The sequence below is a fragment of the Triticum aestivum genome, chromosome 6B (genome assembly GCF_018294505.1).
Source record: "Triticum aestivum cultivar Chinese Spring chromosome 6B, IWGSC CS RefSeq v2.1, whole genome shotgun sequence".
NCBI classification, from domain to species: domain Eukaryota; kingdom Viridiplantae; phylum Streptophyta; class Magnoliopsida; order Poales; family Poaceae; genus Triticum; species Triticum aestivum.
This window is the reverse complement of record NC_057810.1, coordinates 517,506,935-517,522,610: the sequence shown is the minus strand read 5'-3', so window position 1 is coordinate 517,522,610 and position 15,676 is coordinate 517,506,935. Positions and strand designations below refer to the sequence as shown.

Sequence of the window (15,676 nt, the reverse complement as noted above, 5' to 3'; positions counted from 1 at the left end):
GGACTCTCGGCATAGGAACAAGATTAACCAATAACAGCTCGCATTTCCTTTTCGTGCAATTCCAGTGCGCCGCGAGCACATGACGCTTGACTAGATAAGCTGCTTTTGCGAGAGACTTTAGTAAGTCGGCACAGGAAAAATCGCGACGTCGCAAGGCAAACGACCAAAGCCGCAGCGAAGAGGGTAAATCCTCCCAGGAAGTGGACGGTAGTGCGTGATCGATTGCTCCGGACCACCAGCCCCATGATCGAGCGCTATAAATAGGGCGCGGGGCATCCACTGCAAGCACATTACAGGACGAACCCAGAAGGTCAAGAGCTCAAGGACGATACCATGGAGAGCGGCGGTAAGCAATGGCAAGCGCAGCTGGCGGGGCTCGCGCTCGCGTTCCTCCTCTTTGCGCCTGCGTTGGTGCAGTGCGCGGGCGCCGAGGCCGACGGCGAGAAGGACGGGCTGCCGTCGCCGGGGAAGACTGTGCCGCCGGTTCCGCCTGGGTGGACCGGCGACTCGGGGTCCGCCCAGGGGTCCATCCCTGACGGTTCCACCTGGAAGTACGAGTGGGGATGGGCTGCCGGGCCTGTTGGAAAGGGCTCCGGTTTCGGATACGGTTACGGTGGCAGCGGTGATGCAGGCGGCGGGGGCCAAGGTGGTGGCAGTGGCGTAGGAAGCGGAAGAACGTTTGGTCCACGCGATCGCGGATACGGTGGATATCCCGGTGGCTATGGTGGCAACGGTGCTGGTGGTTATAATGGGGAAGGAGCGTTTGGCGGCGAAGATGGTGGCGCTGGCTGGAACAAGCGCGGTGGATTCCGCGGTGGAGGGTGGCGTTAAAAACTGAAGCCGCCTGTGTCGTTACTCTCTTAGCCATGCAGAGATGCGATCAGTATACGTCATGGCAGAAATCATAATGCTAATAAAGCTAAAGCAGTCTATATACTTCTATAATTAAACGATGGTGTACTTGTACGGTTGTACCCTACGAATGTTGTATATCATTGTTGCATGTTCTCTCAGTCTCGACTCGATCCGTATCACGGGTCGATCTGCTGATGCATGTATGTATCACTTCGCTTCGTATTTTTCTCTGCCTGATGCCAATCACCCAATATAATTGACGACTCGACGAGGTTAAGTAAAGCGAACCAACCTGTGATTGGATGGTTAGAGGGACCGTGGTATTTCCAGCCCATCAGGATTTAAATCCTGATGCTCGCATTTATTCCTGAAATTATTTCAGGATTTTCGATGACGCGCATTCGGTGGGAGTAGACGTCCCCGTTGACGACGATGTGCCTACGGTGACTTCGTAAATTTCAAGATGATATTTTTTGAAAGGAAGACACTAGAGGCGTCCTGCTTTAAATCAATAAAGCTACTCGACAGCATCCAAACAAGGTTCAAAAGGAATAGGAGACCATCCAGGTCAGCAAGTATCGCAATACAACACACATTCCAAAAGCACGCAGGCTTATACATATATAGCAAAAGGATCAACAAGCCCAAATGACCTCCGCAAGGATGAAGGCCTTCCCAAAACAGCTCAGCCGTGTGTCGCGTCTTGCCTGGCCAATGTCTGAGTCATCCTGATACGCTCTAAGACTTTCATCATGCGCTCAACATCGCACTCCTTCCCCCAACAGTGCCCACATCTGTAAAAATAGATGGCATTTGAAGATCACATCAGCGGGATGGTTAGGGAATTTCTTCTCTGTCGTAATTTTGTTACGAGTCGTCCAAATTGCCCAAAGCAACGCCCCTACGCAACGCCAACCTATTCTAGCACTGGACCCTTTTGGATTTTGATCAAAGTGAGAAGATCCGCACCCGAGGAGGGATTCCAGTTCGTGTGACACGCGTCCCTAACCGCGCTCCACGCAAACTTGGCTAGGTGGCATCTAAAGAAAACATGGTTTGCGTCTTCACCTAGACCGCAAACCGAATAGGACCCGTCGGACGGGCCATTACGTTTAGCTACATTATCGGAAGTTGGTAGCAGGTTCCTAAACATTTGCCACATGAAGATTTTTATCTTGAGTGGCAAACGGCCCTTCCATAGCCCCCTGTCTATATCCAGCGCACTCCCCGCAGTAAGTTTGCTGTATAGCGATTTCACCGTAAACTTCCTGGAGGCAGTCAGGTTCCAGTCCACCAAGTCGGCCCCCAAGCCTAGTCGCAAATCCCCAATTTTCTGAACCAAGTCATCCCATGACTCACATTCGGTATTGGTGAGGGCCCGCAAGAAATGAATGGTGGGTGGTGAGGAGATCAGAGCCTCCCCCACCAATATATTGGCGTTTGTGGCCACCTGATATATAGAGGTGTGGCTCTGCCAAACGGGTACATGCCCCAACCAATAGTCAAGCCAAAACCGGGTGGATTGACCGTTGTTGATCCAGAACTTGGCCCCGACCGTGAAGGCGGGCCGCACCACTTGGACCCCATTCCAAAACATGGATCCGGACGAAGACGTCGTGAAGGGGTTTTCGCTAGTGAAGTATTTGGCTCGAAGTAGTTGCGCCCAGAGTCCCAACTCGTTTTGGGCAAGACGCCACCACCATTTTGGGAGGAGGGCCATGTTCATGAGTTTAGAGTTAGTGATACCCAGGCGCCCAAATTTTTTTGGCCTACACATCGCATCCCATTTAACTAGATGGTATTTGCGTTTGATCCCGGTTCCTTCCCAAAAGAACCTAGAGCGAGGGGTATCTAGCCAAGCGTGCAGTCCATCAGCTAGGAGAAACATCCCCATAGTATACAGCGGGAGGGAGGAGAGACTCGGGTTTGTGAGGATTAGCCAAGCGGCGGAGGACATAAATCTCCCAGGCCACGGGCTAACTCTATTGGCCACCTTCCCATAAAGGGGCTCCCACTCTAGGATGGACAGTTTCCGGTGCGATACCGGAAGGCCCAGGTACTTAATTGGAAAGCTCCCTAGCTTACAATTAAACAGATTGGCTACACGCACGCTATCCTGGTCGTCCATCCTCATGGTAATGGCCTCGCTTTTCAAGAAGTTAATTTTCAGCCCTGAAAGTATTTCAAAGGATAGCACCAATAGCTTGATAGAAGGAATGTTGTGGTCATCGGGTTCTAACAGCATCAAAGTGCCGTCGGCATATTGAAGGTGGGTCACCTCTCCAGGGATGAGATGAGGTACCAACCCTATGACGTGGCCTGCCGCCCTGGCTTTGGCTATCATGGTCGACAAGGCGTCCGTTACAAAGTTAAAAAAAAAGCAGAGAGATGGGGTCTCCCTGCCTTCGCCCTTTTTTGTTGCGGAAAAACTTCCCCATCTCGCCGTTGATTATGACCGCGGTGTGCCTGCCGGTTATCAAGTTCATGATATGATGTACGAATCCTGCCTCAAAACCCTTTTTGAGGAGGACCTCTCGCAGAAACTCCCAGTTCACGCGGTCGTAGGCTTTTTCAAAGTCCAGTTTAAGGATTACTCCCTGCCTCCTTGTTTGTTTAAGCTCGTGTACTATCTCCATACGCACTATCAGACCTTCAAGGATATTTCTCCCCTTGAGAAAAGCAGTTTGGCTCTTAAGAATAGTACATTGTGCTATAGGAGCCAGCCTAGTGGCGTAAGCCTTAGTGCATATCTTGAAGGGCGCATTAATGAGGGAAATTGGGCAAAGCAACTTTATGTCATCCGCCCCTTTGACCTTAGGGATCAGGCAAATGGCACCATAATTGAGGTGGGACATGTCAGCAGTGCCAAGGGCGAAGCCGTTCACTATCGCATGAAACAGGTCCCTAAGGATAGGCCAAAACTTCATAAAGAACTCCACCGGCCACCCATCCGGCCCTGGGGCCGTGTCGTTCTTCATGTCAGCAAGGGCCCTATCTATTTCTTGCGGCAGGAAGGACAATGCAAGGGCATCGTTTTCCTGGTGAGACCCTTTCTCCGTTGGATCCCACAAATCGTCCCGGAGGCTGAGTCGTTTCTCTTCGGGTGTACCCAACATCCCGATGAAGAAGTCAAAAATATGACTCACAATGTCACTTTGGGTCACTAGAGGTCCATTCTCTAACTGAAGTCTCGGAATAGATTTTTTGCGCTTCTGGCCATTGGTGTATGAATGGAAGTATCCAGTATTAGCGTCTCCTTTCATGACCCACTTGACACCGCCCCCACGGCGCCAATATTCCTATTCCGCTCTCAGGATCGCCAAGACTTGGTTTTCCATAGAGTATCTATGCGCCCATTCGTCTTCGGAGAAAGGCCTGGCATCGGCCTGAACATCTAGGTACGCGATCTCCTCAACAAGCCGCTCCCTTTTTCTTTTAGACTCGCTCCCAAAGTTAGCCCCCCAACCCCGAAGGAAGGCCCGCAGGGACGCAACCGCGGAGGACCAAAACTCCAGAGGGCCGCGTTGGCGGCCCAACTGATTCCCTATCAGCTCCCAGCGGTTCGTAACCGTATGGGCGAAACCCTCGGCCTCAAACCATGCAGTTTCGAAGAAGAATCTTCTACTACGCCGAGCGATGTCCTCCCCAGAGGATAAAATTAAAGGGACATGGTCGGATCCTATGCACGTCTCAGCAACTAGGGTACATAGAGGGAAGAGCACGTCCCAGTCTCTAGTACAGAAAACACGGTCGAGTACACAGCGAACAGGCGAGCGCTGTTTTTTAGTCCACGTAAACCTCGCACCAGTCCGCACAATTTCACGCAACTAGGCAGCCGCGATCGCATTATTGAAAAGGGACACCCTTGCCCAGTCAACATTGCTGTTGTTCTTGTCCGCCCCGAGCGGATCAAGTTAAAATCCCCGCCAACTACTAATGACAGGTTAACCGCTCTTTTGGCCACAACCAGGACCGTGATCTCACACAAGAAATCAGCAGACCTCGCTTGGTCGGCCGGCCTATAGACGCTCACAATCACCCAGGTTAACCCAGAAATGCGGTGTCGCGTAGTTGCAGCAATAAAGCAAACACCAGACTCCCACAAAATTACATCACATACATCATGATTACAACCCATAAGAAGACCATTTGAATGGCCAGAGGAGGGTATCCATAACCAATCAAAACGTTGTAGGGGATCGTACGCGAGAAGATCTCTAAACGTGAACTCGGCTTTGATCGCTTCCTGCAATGCCACGAAATCTATACGTTCTTTGGCTATATACTCTCTAAGTTGCGGCCGCCGGCCCCCATGGCCGCATCTGCGAATATTCCAGAAGATGTACCGCATTATGTAATACGGTAGAGAAGGCGAACTCCACGAGAGCTCACCGCTTTGGCCACTCTCTTCCTCGCCGGCACACGACTAGAAGAAGGGGCGTTCGAGGCTTCCCTAGCCTCGTCCCCCTCGTTGGGATCATGGCCCGCAACAGCCCCTACTAGTGTCGCAACCTGCTCGGCTGTTGCTTGCTCTGCCGCACATCAAGCAGTAGCAACAAGAGCAGCCTGAGCTTCTTCCCTCGCATGAACTAACAAGATAATATCCTCAGTGGATGACTCAACCGTAACGCCACTATCTTGAAGAATCGAAACAAGATGATCGTTTGTAAATGCATTCAGAATCCTAAAGGAGGGAATTGGGTTACCTGACACATCCCTGTTCTTGTCAGGCACGCTCAGCTTGACACTCTGCAGGGACGTCATGTCCCCCAGCTTGGCTTTGGCACGCACACTACGAGCGCGTTGCACCACGGGGGTGGCTTTGGCGCGCTAGGACTTGACGGAGGGATCGGACACCACCAGCGCCGCCCCGAGCTCGCCATGCATCGCCTCCACCGGCCCAGGACCCACCGCTGCCACCGTCTTGGGCCCAGGCTTCCGCCCTGCCGTCTTCTTGGGCTGCCTGCCGGAGTCGCTTGACCCACGACGCCCCGACGTCAGAGTGAGGTCAGAATCTTCATTAAGCACACATCCCGAATCCACCACCCCTCCAAGCACCGGGGAGAAGGGTTGGATGGCCTCGGGCGCCGCCACCAGGGCGACCGCAAGCTGGTTAGGGGCAGGAAGGTCCATACTCGTCGAAAGCCGTCCCCAGCAAGCGGGCAAGGGGAGGGATGCTGACTGCCGTATCCTGGGTTGCCACCACCAGTTCACCTTCCCCGGAGACGCCTAGCTTATCCCAAGTTTCTGTGTCGAAAGACGTGTCTTGGATGTTGTTCTTGGGGTCCTCTTCATGTCCCCCCATCACCACATCATGCCCATCCATGGCCACGCCGGAGGCCTCGACCTACCTTCGAGTCTCAGCTGGCGCTGGCTTGGCTTGCTTATCTTTGCTAACGTCACCCCTGGTGCTTTTTCTGGAGTCAGACCCCGGCTGGTGCTGCCCAGACTTGTCAGGCTGGCTTGGGGGTTGTTGGGCAGAGGGACCCGACCCAGACACACCACCTTCCCCCAGCCACCGAGGGAGTCGTTCTAGTTCACCTTGATTTGGTAGCCCTCGTGGTTAAACCACACCTTAACCATACCATTTAGCTTCCCCGACGTCTTGCACGCCAATTTCATCCTCACTAGTCCGAACCTAATGAGGAGAGCTCGTCGACCATAATCGGACGGCCCAGCATCTTGAATGCTTCCTTGATGTGATCCATCCTACAATGCTTCTTGGGGATGCCATGGAGACGCACTCATGCATCAACCATCACCATAGGAGGGACCTCCTCATGCACCATATCTCTTACCCGAGCGGTAATGTCATTGATTGACAAGAAGAGCTTACCCACTTGACCTTGCCATGTGTAGAAGGTCCATAGACGGGAAGACCATAATGAAATTGTCGTCCCCCACTTGGGAGATCTGCTAGTCCCAGCCCCCTACCACCATATGCCTGAGCTCCTGCTTGAGGACCCTCAGATTCAGTTTGCCAGGTTCAGTAGAAAGGATGGCGACATTTTCAGTTGAGAGCGTATGCGGTCCCTCGTCCTCTTCCGCTTCTTCAAACTGCAGGCAAAAAAATCTTCCCCCGAGATGGCGCTTCCCATGATCTGCAAGCTTATCTGCCGACCCTGCGTCGGGCAGTGCGCAGATGCGTGGCCCTCCTCCTTGCAAAGCATGCAGAGGGGCTTGAACTTGCATTTGGATTGGAGATGACCGAGCCTACTTCACTTGAAGCACTCCACCTCCGGGGCCTCAGGTGCATCCTCCATCGGAATGGGCTCGCCCGCCGTACCCTTCGACGAGGACGAGAGCGCCATCGCCAGTGGCTCCGTGAAGGATATGGGTGATACGTCTCCAACGTATCTATAATTTTTGATTGCTCCATGCTACTTTATCTACTGTTTTGGACTATATTGGGCTTTATTTTCCACTTCTATATTATTTTTGGGACTAACCTATTAACCGGAGGCCCATCCCAGAATTGTTGTTTTTTGCCTATTTCAGTGTTTCGAAGAAACGGAATATCAAATGGAGTCCAAACGGAATGAAACCTTCGGGAACGTGATTTTCTCACCGAACGTGATCCAGGAGACTTGGACCCTACTCCAAGACGTAACAGAGGCAGTCATGAGGGTGGGGGGTGCCCCCCCCCCCCGCCTCGTGGCCCCCATGTTGCTCCACCGACGTACTCCTTCCTCCTATATATACCTACGTATCCCCAAATGATCAGAACAGGAGCCAAAAACCTAATTCCAGCGTCGCAACCTTGTGTATCCACGAGATCCCATCTTGGGGTCTGTTCCGAAGCTCCACCGGAGGGGGCATCTACCACGGAGGGCTTCTACATCAACACCATAGCCCCTCCGATGAAGTGTGAGTAGTTTACTTCAGACCTTCGGGTCCATAGCTAGTAGCTAGATGGCTTCTTCTCTCTTTTTGGATCTCAATACAATGTTCTCCCCCTCTCTCGTGGAGATCTATTCTGTTGGGGAACGTAGCAGAAATTCAAAATTTTCCTACGTTTCACCAAGATCTATCTATGGAGAGACCAGCAACGAGTAGAAAGAGAGTGCATCTACATACCCTTGTAGATCGCTAAGCGGAAGCGTTCAAGTGAACGGGGTTGATGGAGTCGTACTCGTCGTGATTCAAATCACCGATGATCCTAGTGCCGAACGGACGGCACCTCCGCGTTCAACACACGTACAGCCCGGTGACGTCTCCCACGCCTTGATCCAGCAAGGAGAGAGGGAGAGGTTGAGGAAGACTCCATCCAACAGCAGCACAACGGCGTGGTGGTGGTGGAGGAGCGTGGCAATCCAGCAGGGCTTCGCCAAGCACCATGGGAGAGGAGGAGTAGGGAGAGAGGTAGGGATGTGCCAGAACTTTTTGTGTATAGCTCCCATGCGCCTCCCCACTATATATAGGGGTGGAGGGGCTGGTTTCTTGCCCTCCAAGTCCATTGGGGCGTTGGCCAAGGTGGGAGGAAAGAAATCTCATTATTTCCTTCCCCACCGATTGTTATCCCCCCTTTTTAGGGATCTTGATCTTATCCCTTCGGGATATGATCTTATTCCTTCTAAGGGGGGATCTTGGTGCGCCTTGACCAGGGGTGTGGGGCCTTGCCCCCACTACCCACGTCCATGTGGGTCCCCCCATGCAGGTGGGCCCCACTCCGGAACGTTCTAGAACCTTCCCGGTACAATACCGAAAAATCCCGAACATTTTCCGGTGGCCAAAATAGGACTTCCCATATATAAATCTTTACCTCCGGACCATTCCGGAACTCCTCGTGACGTCCGGGATCTCATCTGGGACTCCGAACAACATTCGGTAACCACATACAAACTTCCTTTATAACCCTAGCGTCATCGAACCTTAAGTGTGTAGACCCTACGGGTTCGGGAGACATGTAGACATGATCGAGACGTTCTCCGGTCAATAACCAACAGCGGGATCTGGATACCCATGATGGCTCCCACATGTTCCACGATGATGTCATCGGATGAACCACGATGTCAAGGACTTAATCAATCCCGTATTCAATTCCCTTTGTCTATCGGTATGTTACTTGCCCGAGATTCGATCGTCGGTATCCAATACCTTGTTCAATCTCGTTACCGGCAAGTCACTTTACTCGTTCCGTAACACATCATCCCGTGATCAACTCCTTGGTCACATTGCGCATATGATGATGTCCTACCGAGTGGGCCCAGAGATACCTCTCCGTTTACACGGAGTGACAAATCCCAGTCTCGATCCGCATAAAACAATAGATACTTTCGGAGATACCTGTAGTGCACCTTTATAGTCACCCAGTTACGTTGTGACGTTTGATACACCCAAAGCACTCCTACGGTATCCAGGAGTTACACGCTCTCATGGTCGAAGGAAGAGATACTTGACATTGGCAAAGCTCTAGCAAATGAACTACACGATCTTTTGTACTAGTCTTAGGATTGGGTCTTGTCCATCACATCATTCTCCTAATGATGTGATCCCGTTATCAACGACATCCAATGCCCATAGCCAGGAAACCATGACTATCTGTTGATCACAACGAGCTAGTCAACTAGAGGCTCACTAGGGACATATTTTGGTCTATGTATTCACACGTGTATTACGATTTCCGGATAATACAGTTATAGCATGAATAAAAGACAATTATCATGAACAAGGAAATATAATAATAATACTTTTATTATTGCCTCTAGGGCATATTTCCAACAGTCTCCCACTTGCACTAGAGTCAATAATCTAGTTCACATCACCATGTGATTAACACTCACAGGTCACATCGCCATGTGACTAATACCCAAGAGTTTACTAGAGTCAGTAGTCTAGTTCACATCACTATGTGATTAACACTCAATGAGTTTTATGTTTGATCATGTTGCTTGTGAGAGAGGTTTTAGTCAACGGGTCTGAACCTTTCAGACCCGTGTGTGCTTTACAAATCTCTATGTCATCTCCTAGATGCAGCTACCACGCTCTATTTGGAGCTATTCCAAACAACTATTCTACTTGGAGCTATTCTAAATTATTGCTCCATTATATGTATCCGGTCTCTCTACTCAGAGCTATCCGGATAGGTGTCAAGCTTGCATCGTCGTAACCTTTACGACGAACTCTTTTACCACCTCCATAATCGAGAAAATTCCTTAGTCCACTAGTTACTAAGGATAACTTTGACCGCTGTCCTGTGAGCCATTCTTAGATCACTCTTGTACCCCTTGACTGACTCATGGCAAGGCACACTTCAGGTGCGGTACACAGCATAGCATACTGAAGAGCCTACGTCTTAAGCATAGGGGACGACCTTCGTCCTTTCTCTCTATTCTGCCGTGGTCGAGCTTTAAGTCTTAACTTCGTACCTTACAACTCAGGCAAGAACTCCTTCTTTGACTGGTCCATCTTGAACACCTTCAAGATCATGTCAAGGTATGTGCTCATTTGAAAGTATTATTAAGCATTTTGATCTATCCTTATAGATCTTGATGCTCGATGTTCAAGTAGCTTAATCCAGGCTTTCCATTGAAAAACACTTTCAAAATAACCCTATATGCTTTCCAGAAATTCTACGTCATTTCTGATCAACAATATGTCAACAACATATACTCATCAGAAATTCTATAGTGCTCCCACTCACTTCTTTGCAAATACAAGTTTCTCATAAACTTTGTACAAACCCAAAATTTTTGATCATCATCAAAGCATACATTCCAACTCCGAGATGCTCACTCCAGTCCTTAGAAGGATTGCTGGAGCTTTGCATACTTATTAGCATCTTTCGGGATTGACAAAACCTTTCGGTTGTATCACATACAACCTTTCCTCATTAAAATCGTCGAGGAAACAATGTTTTGACATCCTATCTGCAAGATTTCATAAATAATGCAGTAATCGCTAATATAATTCCAACAGACTCTTAGCATCGCTATGAGTGAGAAAATCTCATTGTAGTCAACTCCTTGAACTTGTCGGAAAACATCTTAACGACAAGTCGAGCTTTCTTAATGGTGACATTTACCATCATTGTCCGTCTTCCTTTCGAAATCCATCTGTACTCATTAGCCTTACGACCATCGAGCTGTTCTGCCAAAGTCTACACTTTGTTTTCATACATGGATCCTCTCTCGGATTTTATGGCCTCAAGCCATTTATCGGAATCCGGGCCCACCATCGCTTCTCCATAGCTCGTAGGTTCATTGTTGTCTAGCAACATGACCTTCAAGACAGGATTACGTACCACTCTGAAGTAGTACGCATCCTTGTCATCCTACGAGGTTTGGGAGTGACTTGATCCGAAGTTTCATGATCAATATCATAAGCTTCCACTTCAATTGGTGTAGGTGCCACAGGAACAACTCCCTGTGCCCTGTCACACACTAGTTGAAGAGACGGTTCAATAACCTCATCAAGTCTCCACCATCCTCACACTCAATTCTTTCGAGAGAAACTTTTCCTCGAGAAAGGACCCGATTCTAGAAACAATCCATATTGCTTTCGGATCTGAATTAGGAGGTATACCCAACTGTTTTGGGTTTCCTATGAAGATGCATTTTATCCGCTTTGGGTTCGAGCTTATCAACCTGAAACTTTTTCATATAAGCGTCGCAGCCCCAAACTTTTAAGAAACGACAACTTAGGTTTCTCTAAACCATAATTCATACGGTGTCATCTCATCGGAATTACGTGGTGCCCTATTTAAAGTGAATGTGGTTGTCTCTAATGCCTAACCCATGAACGATAGTGGTAATTCGATAAGAGACATCATGGTACGCACCATATCCAATAGGGTGCAACTATGATGTTCGGACACACCATCACATTATGGTGTTCCAGGCGGTATTAATTGCGAAACAATTTCCACAATGTCTTAATTGTGTGCCAAAACTCGTAACTCAGATATTCATCTCTATGATCATATCATAGACATTTTATCCTCTTGTCACAATGATCTGCTACTTCACTCTGAAATTACTTGAACCATTCAATAATTCAGACTTGTGTTTCATCAAGTAAATATACTCAACATTTACTCGAATCATCTGTGAAGTAAGAACATAATGATATTCACTGCATGCCTCAGCACTCATTCGACTGCACACATCAAAATGTGTTACTTCCAACAAGTTGTTATCTTGTTCCATCTTATTGAAAATGAGGCTTTTCAGTCATCTTGCCCATGTGGTATGATTTGCATATCTCAAGTGATTCAAAATCAAGTGAGTCCGAACGATCCATTTGCATGGAGTTTCTTCATGCATATACACCAGTAGACATGGTTCGCATGTCTCAAACTTTTCAAAAACGAGTGAGTCCAAAGATCCATCAACATGGAGCTTCTTCATGCGTTTTATACCATTATGACTTACATTGCAGTGCCACAAGTAAGTGGTACTATCATTACTATCTTATATCTTTTGGCATGAAAATGTGTATCACTATGACCAAGATTCAATAAACCATTCCTTTAGGTGCAAGACCATTGAAGGTATTATTCAAAAATAGAGTAACCATTATTCTCCTTAAATGAATAACCGTATTGCGATAGACATAATCCAATCATGTCTATGCTCAACGCAAACACCAATCTCGGTGGTAGAGGGAGCGTGCGATGCTTGATCATATCAACCTTGGAAACACTTCCAACATATATCGTCAGCTCACCTTTAGCTAGTCTCCGTTTATTCCATAGCTTTTATTTCGAGTTACTAACACTTAGCAACCGAACCGGTATCCAATACCCTGGTGCTACTAGGAGTACTAGTAAAGTACACATTAACATAATGTATATCCAATATACTTCTATCGACCTTGCCAGCCTTCTCATCTACCAAGTATCTAGGGTAATGCAGCTCCAGTGGTTGTTCCCCTTATTACAGAAGCACTTAGTCTCGGGTTTGGGTTCAACCTTGGGTTTCTTCACTAGAGCAGCAGCTGAATTGCCGTTTCATGAAGTATCCCTTTGTTCCCTTGCCCTTCTTGAAACTAGTGGTTTCACCAACCATCAACAATTGATGCTCCTTCTTGATTTCTACTTTCGCGGTGTCAAACATCATGAATATTTCAAGGATCATCATATCTATCCCTGATATGTTATAGTTAATCACGAAGCTCTAGCAGCTTGGTGGCAATGACTTTGGGGAAACATCACTATCTCATCTGGAGGATCAACTCCCACTCGATTCAAGTGATTGTTGTGCTCAGACAATCTGAGCACAAGCTCAACGATTGAGCTTTTCTCCCTTAGTTTGCAGGCTAAGAAAATCGTCGGAGGTCTTATACCTCTTGACGTGGGCACGAGCCTGAAATCCCAATTTCAGCCCTCGAAACACCTCATATGTTCCGTGACGTTTCGAAAACGTCTTTGGTGCCTCTACTTAAACCATTTAATTGAACTATCACGTAGTTATCAAAACGTGTATGTCCGATGTTCGCAACATCGACAAACGACGTTGGGGTTCAGCACACTGAGCGGTGCATTAAGGACATAAGCTTTCTACTGATCGCATAATCGCTACTATCAACTTTCAACTATATTTTCTCTAGGAACATATCTAAAACAGTAGAACTAAAGCGCGAGCTACGACATAATTTGCAAAAGGTCTTTTGACTATGTTCAAGATAATTAAGTTCATCTTATGAACTCCCACTCAGATAGACATCCCTCTGGTCATCTAAGTGATTACATGATCCGAGTCAACTAGGCCGTGTCCGATCATCACGTGAGACGGACTAGTCATCATCGGTGAACATCTTCATGTTGATCGTATCTGCTATACGACTCATGCTCGACCTTTCGGTCTCCGTGTTCCGAGGCCATGTCTGCACATGCTAGGCTCGTCAAGTTAACCCTAAGTGTTTTCGCTGTGTAAAACTGTCTTACACCCGTTGTATGTGAACGTAAGAATCCATCACACCCGATCATCACGTGGTGCTTAGAAGCGACGAACTGTAGCAACGGTGCACAGTTAGGGGAGAACACTTCTTGAAATTTTGTAAGGGATCATCTTATTTACTACCGTCGTCCTAAGTAAACAAGATGCATAAACATGATAAACATCACATGCAATCAAATAGTGACATGATATGGCCAATATCATTTTGCTCCTTTTGATCTCCATCTTCGGGGCTCCGTGATCATCATCGTCACCGGCATGACACCATGATCTCCATCATCATGATCTCCATCATCGTGTCTTCATGAAGTTGTCTCGCCAACTATTACTTCTACTATTATGGCTACCGGTTAGCAATAAAGTAAAGTAATTACATGGCGTTGTTCAATGACACGCAGGTCATACAATAAATAAAGACAACTCCTATGGCTCCTGCCGGTTGTCATACTCATCGACATGCAAGTCGTGAATCCTATTACAAGAACATGATCAATCTCATACATCACATATTATTCACCACATTCTTGTTGGCCATATCACATCACAAAGCATACCCTGCAAAAACAAGTTAGACGTCCTCTAATTGTTGTTGCATGTTTTACGTGGCTGCTATGGGTTTCTAGCAAGAACGTTTCTTACCTACGCAAAACCACAACGTGATATGCCAATTGCTATTTACCCTTCATAAGGACCCTTTTCATCGAATCCGTTCCGACTAAAGTGGGAGAGACTGGCACCCGCTAGCCACCTTATGCACCAAGTGCATGTCAATCGGTGGAACCTGTCTCACGTAAGAGTACGTGTAAGGTTGGTCCGGGCCACTTCATCCCACAATAACGTCGAAACAAGATTGGACTAGTAACGGTAAGCATATTGAACAACATCAACGCCCACAACTACTTTGTGTTCTACTCGTGCAAAGAATCTACGCAATAAACCTGGCTCATGATGCCACTGTTGGGGAACGTAGCAGAAATTCAAAATTTTCCTACGTGTCACCAAGATCTATCTATGGAGAGACCAGAAACGAGTAGAAAGAGAGTGCATCTACATACCCTTGTAGATCGCTAAGCGGAAGCGTTCAAGTGAACGGGGTTGATGGAGTCGTACTCGTCGTGATTCAAATCACCGATGATCCTAGTGCCGAACGGACGGCACCTCCGCGTTCAACACACGTACAGCCCGGTGACGTCTCCCACGCCTTGATCCAGCAAGGAGAGAGGGAGAGGTTGAGGAAGACTCCATCCAACAGCAGCACAACGGCGTGGTGGTGGTGGAGGAGCGTGGCAATCCAGCAGGGCTTCGCCAAGCACCATGGGAGAGGAGGAGTAGGGAGAGAGGTAGGGCTGTGCCAGAACTTTTTGTGTATAGCTCCCATGCGCCTCCCCACTATATATAGGGGTGGAGGGGCTGGTTTCTTGCCCTCCAAGTCCATTGGGGCGTTGGCCAAGGTGGGAGGAAAGAAATCTCATTATTTCCTTCCCCACTGATTGTTATCCCCCCTTTTTAGGGATCTTGATCTTATCCCTTCGGGATATGATCTTATTCCTTCTAAGGGGGGATCTTGGTGCGCCTTGACCAGGGGTGTGGGGCCTTGCCCCCACTACCCACGTCCATGTGGGTCCCCCCATGCAGGTGGGCCCCACTCCAGAACCTTCTAGAACCTTCCCGGTACAATACCGAAAAATCCCGAACATTTTCCGGTGGCCAAAATAGGACTTCCCATATATAAATCTTTACCTCCGGACCATTCCGGAACTCCTCGTGACGTCCGGGATCTCATACGGGACTCCGAACAACATTCGGTAACCACATACAAACTTCCTTTATAACCCTAGCGCCATCGAACCTTAAGTGTGTAGACCCTACGGGTTCGGGAGACATGTAGACATGACCGAGACGTTCTCCGGTCAATAACCAAC

General features: G+C 48.3%; 1 protein-coding gene across 1 annotated transcript; it reads left to right on the top strand.

Annotated features, from left to right (window-relative positions):
• The first annotated feature begins 278 nt into the window (after positions 1-278).
• Positions 279-1,013, top strand: LOC123134341 (putative glycine-rich cell wall structural protein 1). Its single transcript, XM_044553610.1, has one exon. It carries the CDS (start codon positions 334-336, stop codon positions 829-831), a length of 498 nt encoding a protein of 165 aa, XP_044409545.1. The 5' UTR covers positions 279-333; the 3' UTR covers positions 832-1,013.
• Positions 1,014-15,676: the final 14,663 nt, after the last annotated feature.

Coding starts and splice junctions, on each gene's coding strand:
- LOC123134341 (XM_044553610.1), top strand. CDS start 334: ATGGAGAGCGGCGGTAAGCAATGGCAAGCGCAGCTGGCGGGGCTCGCG.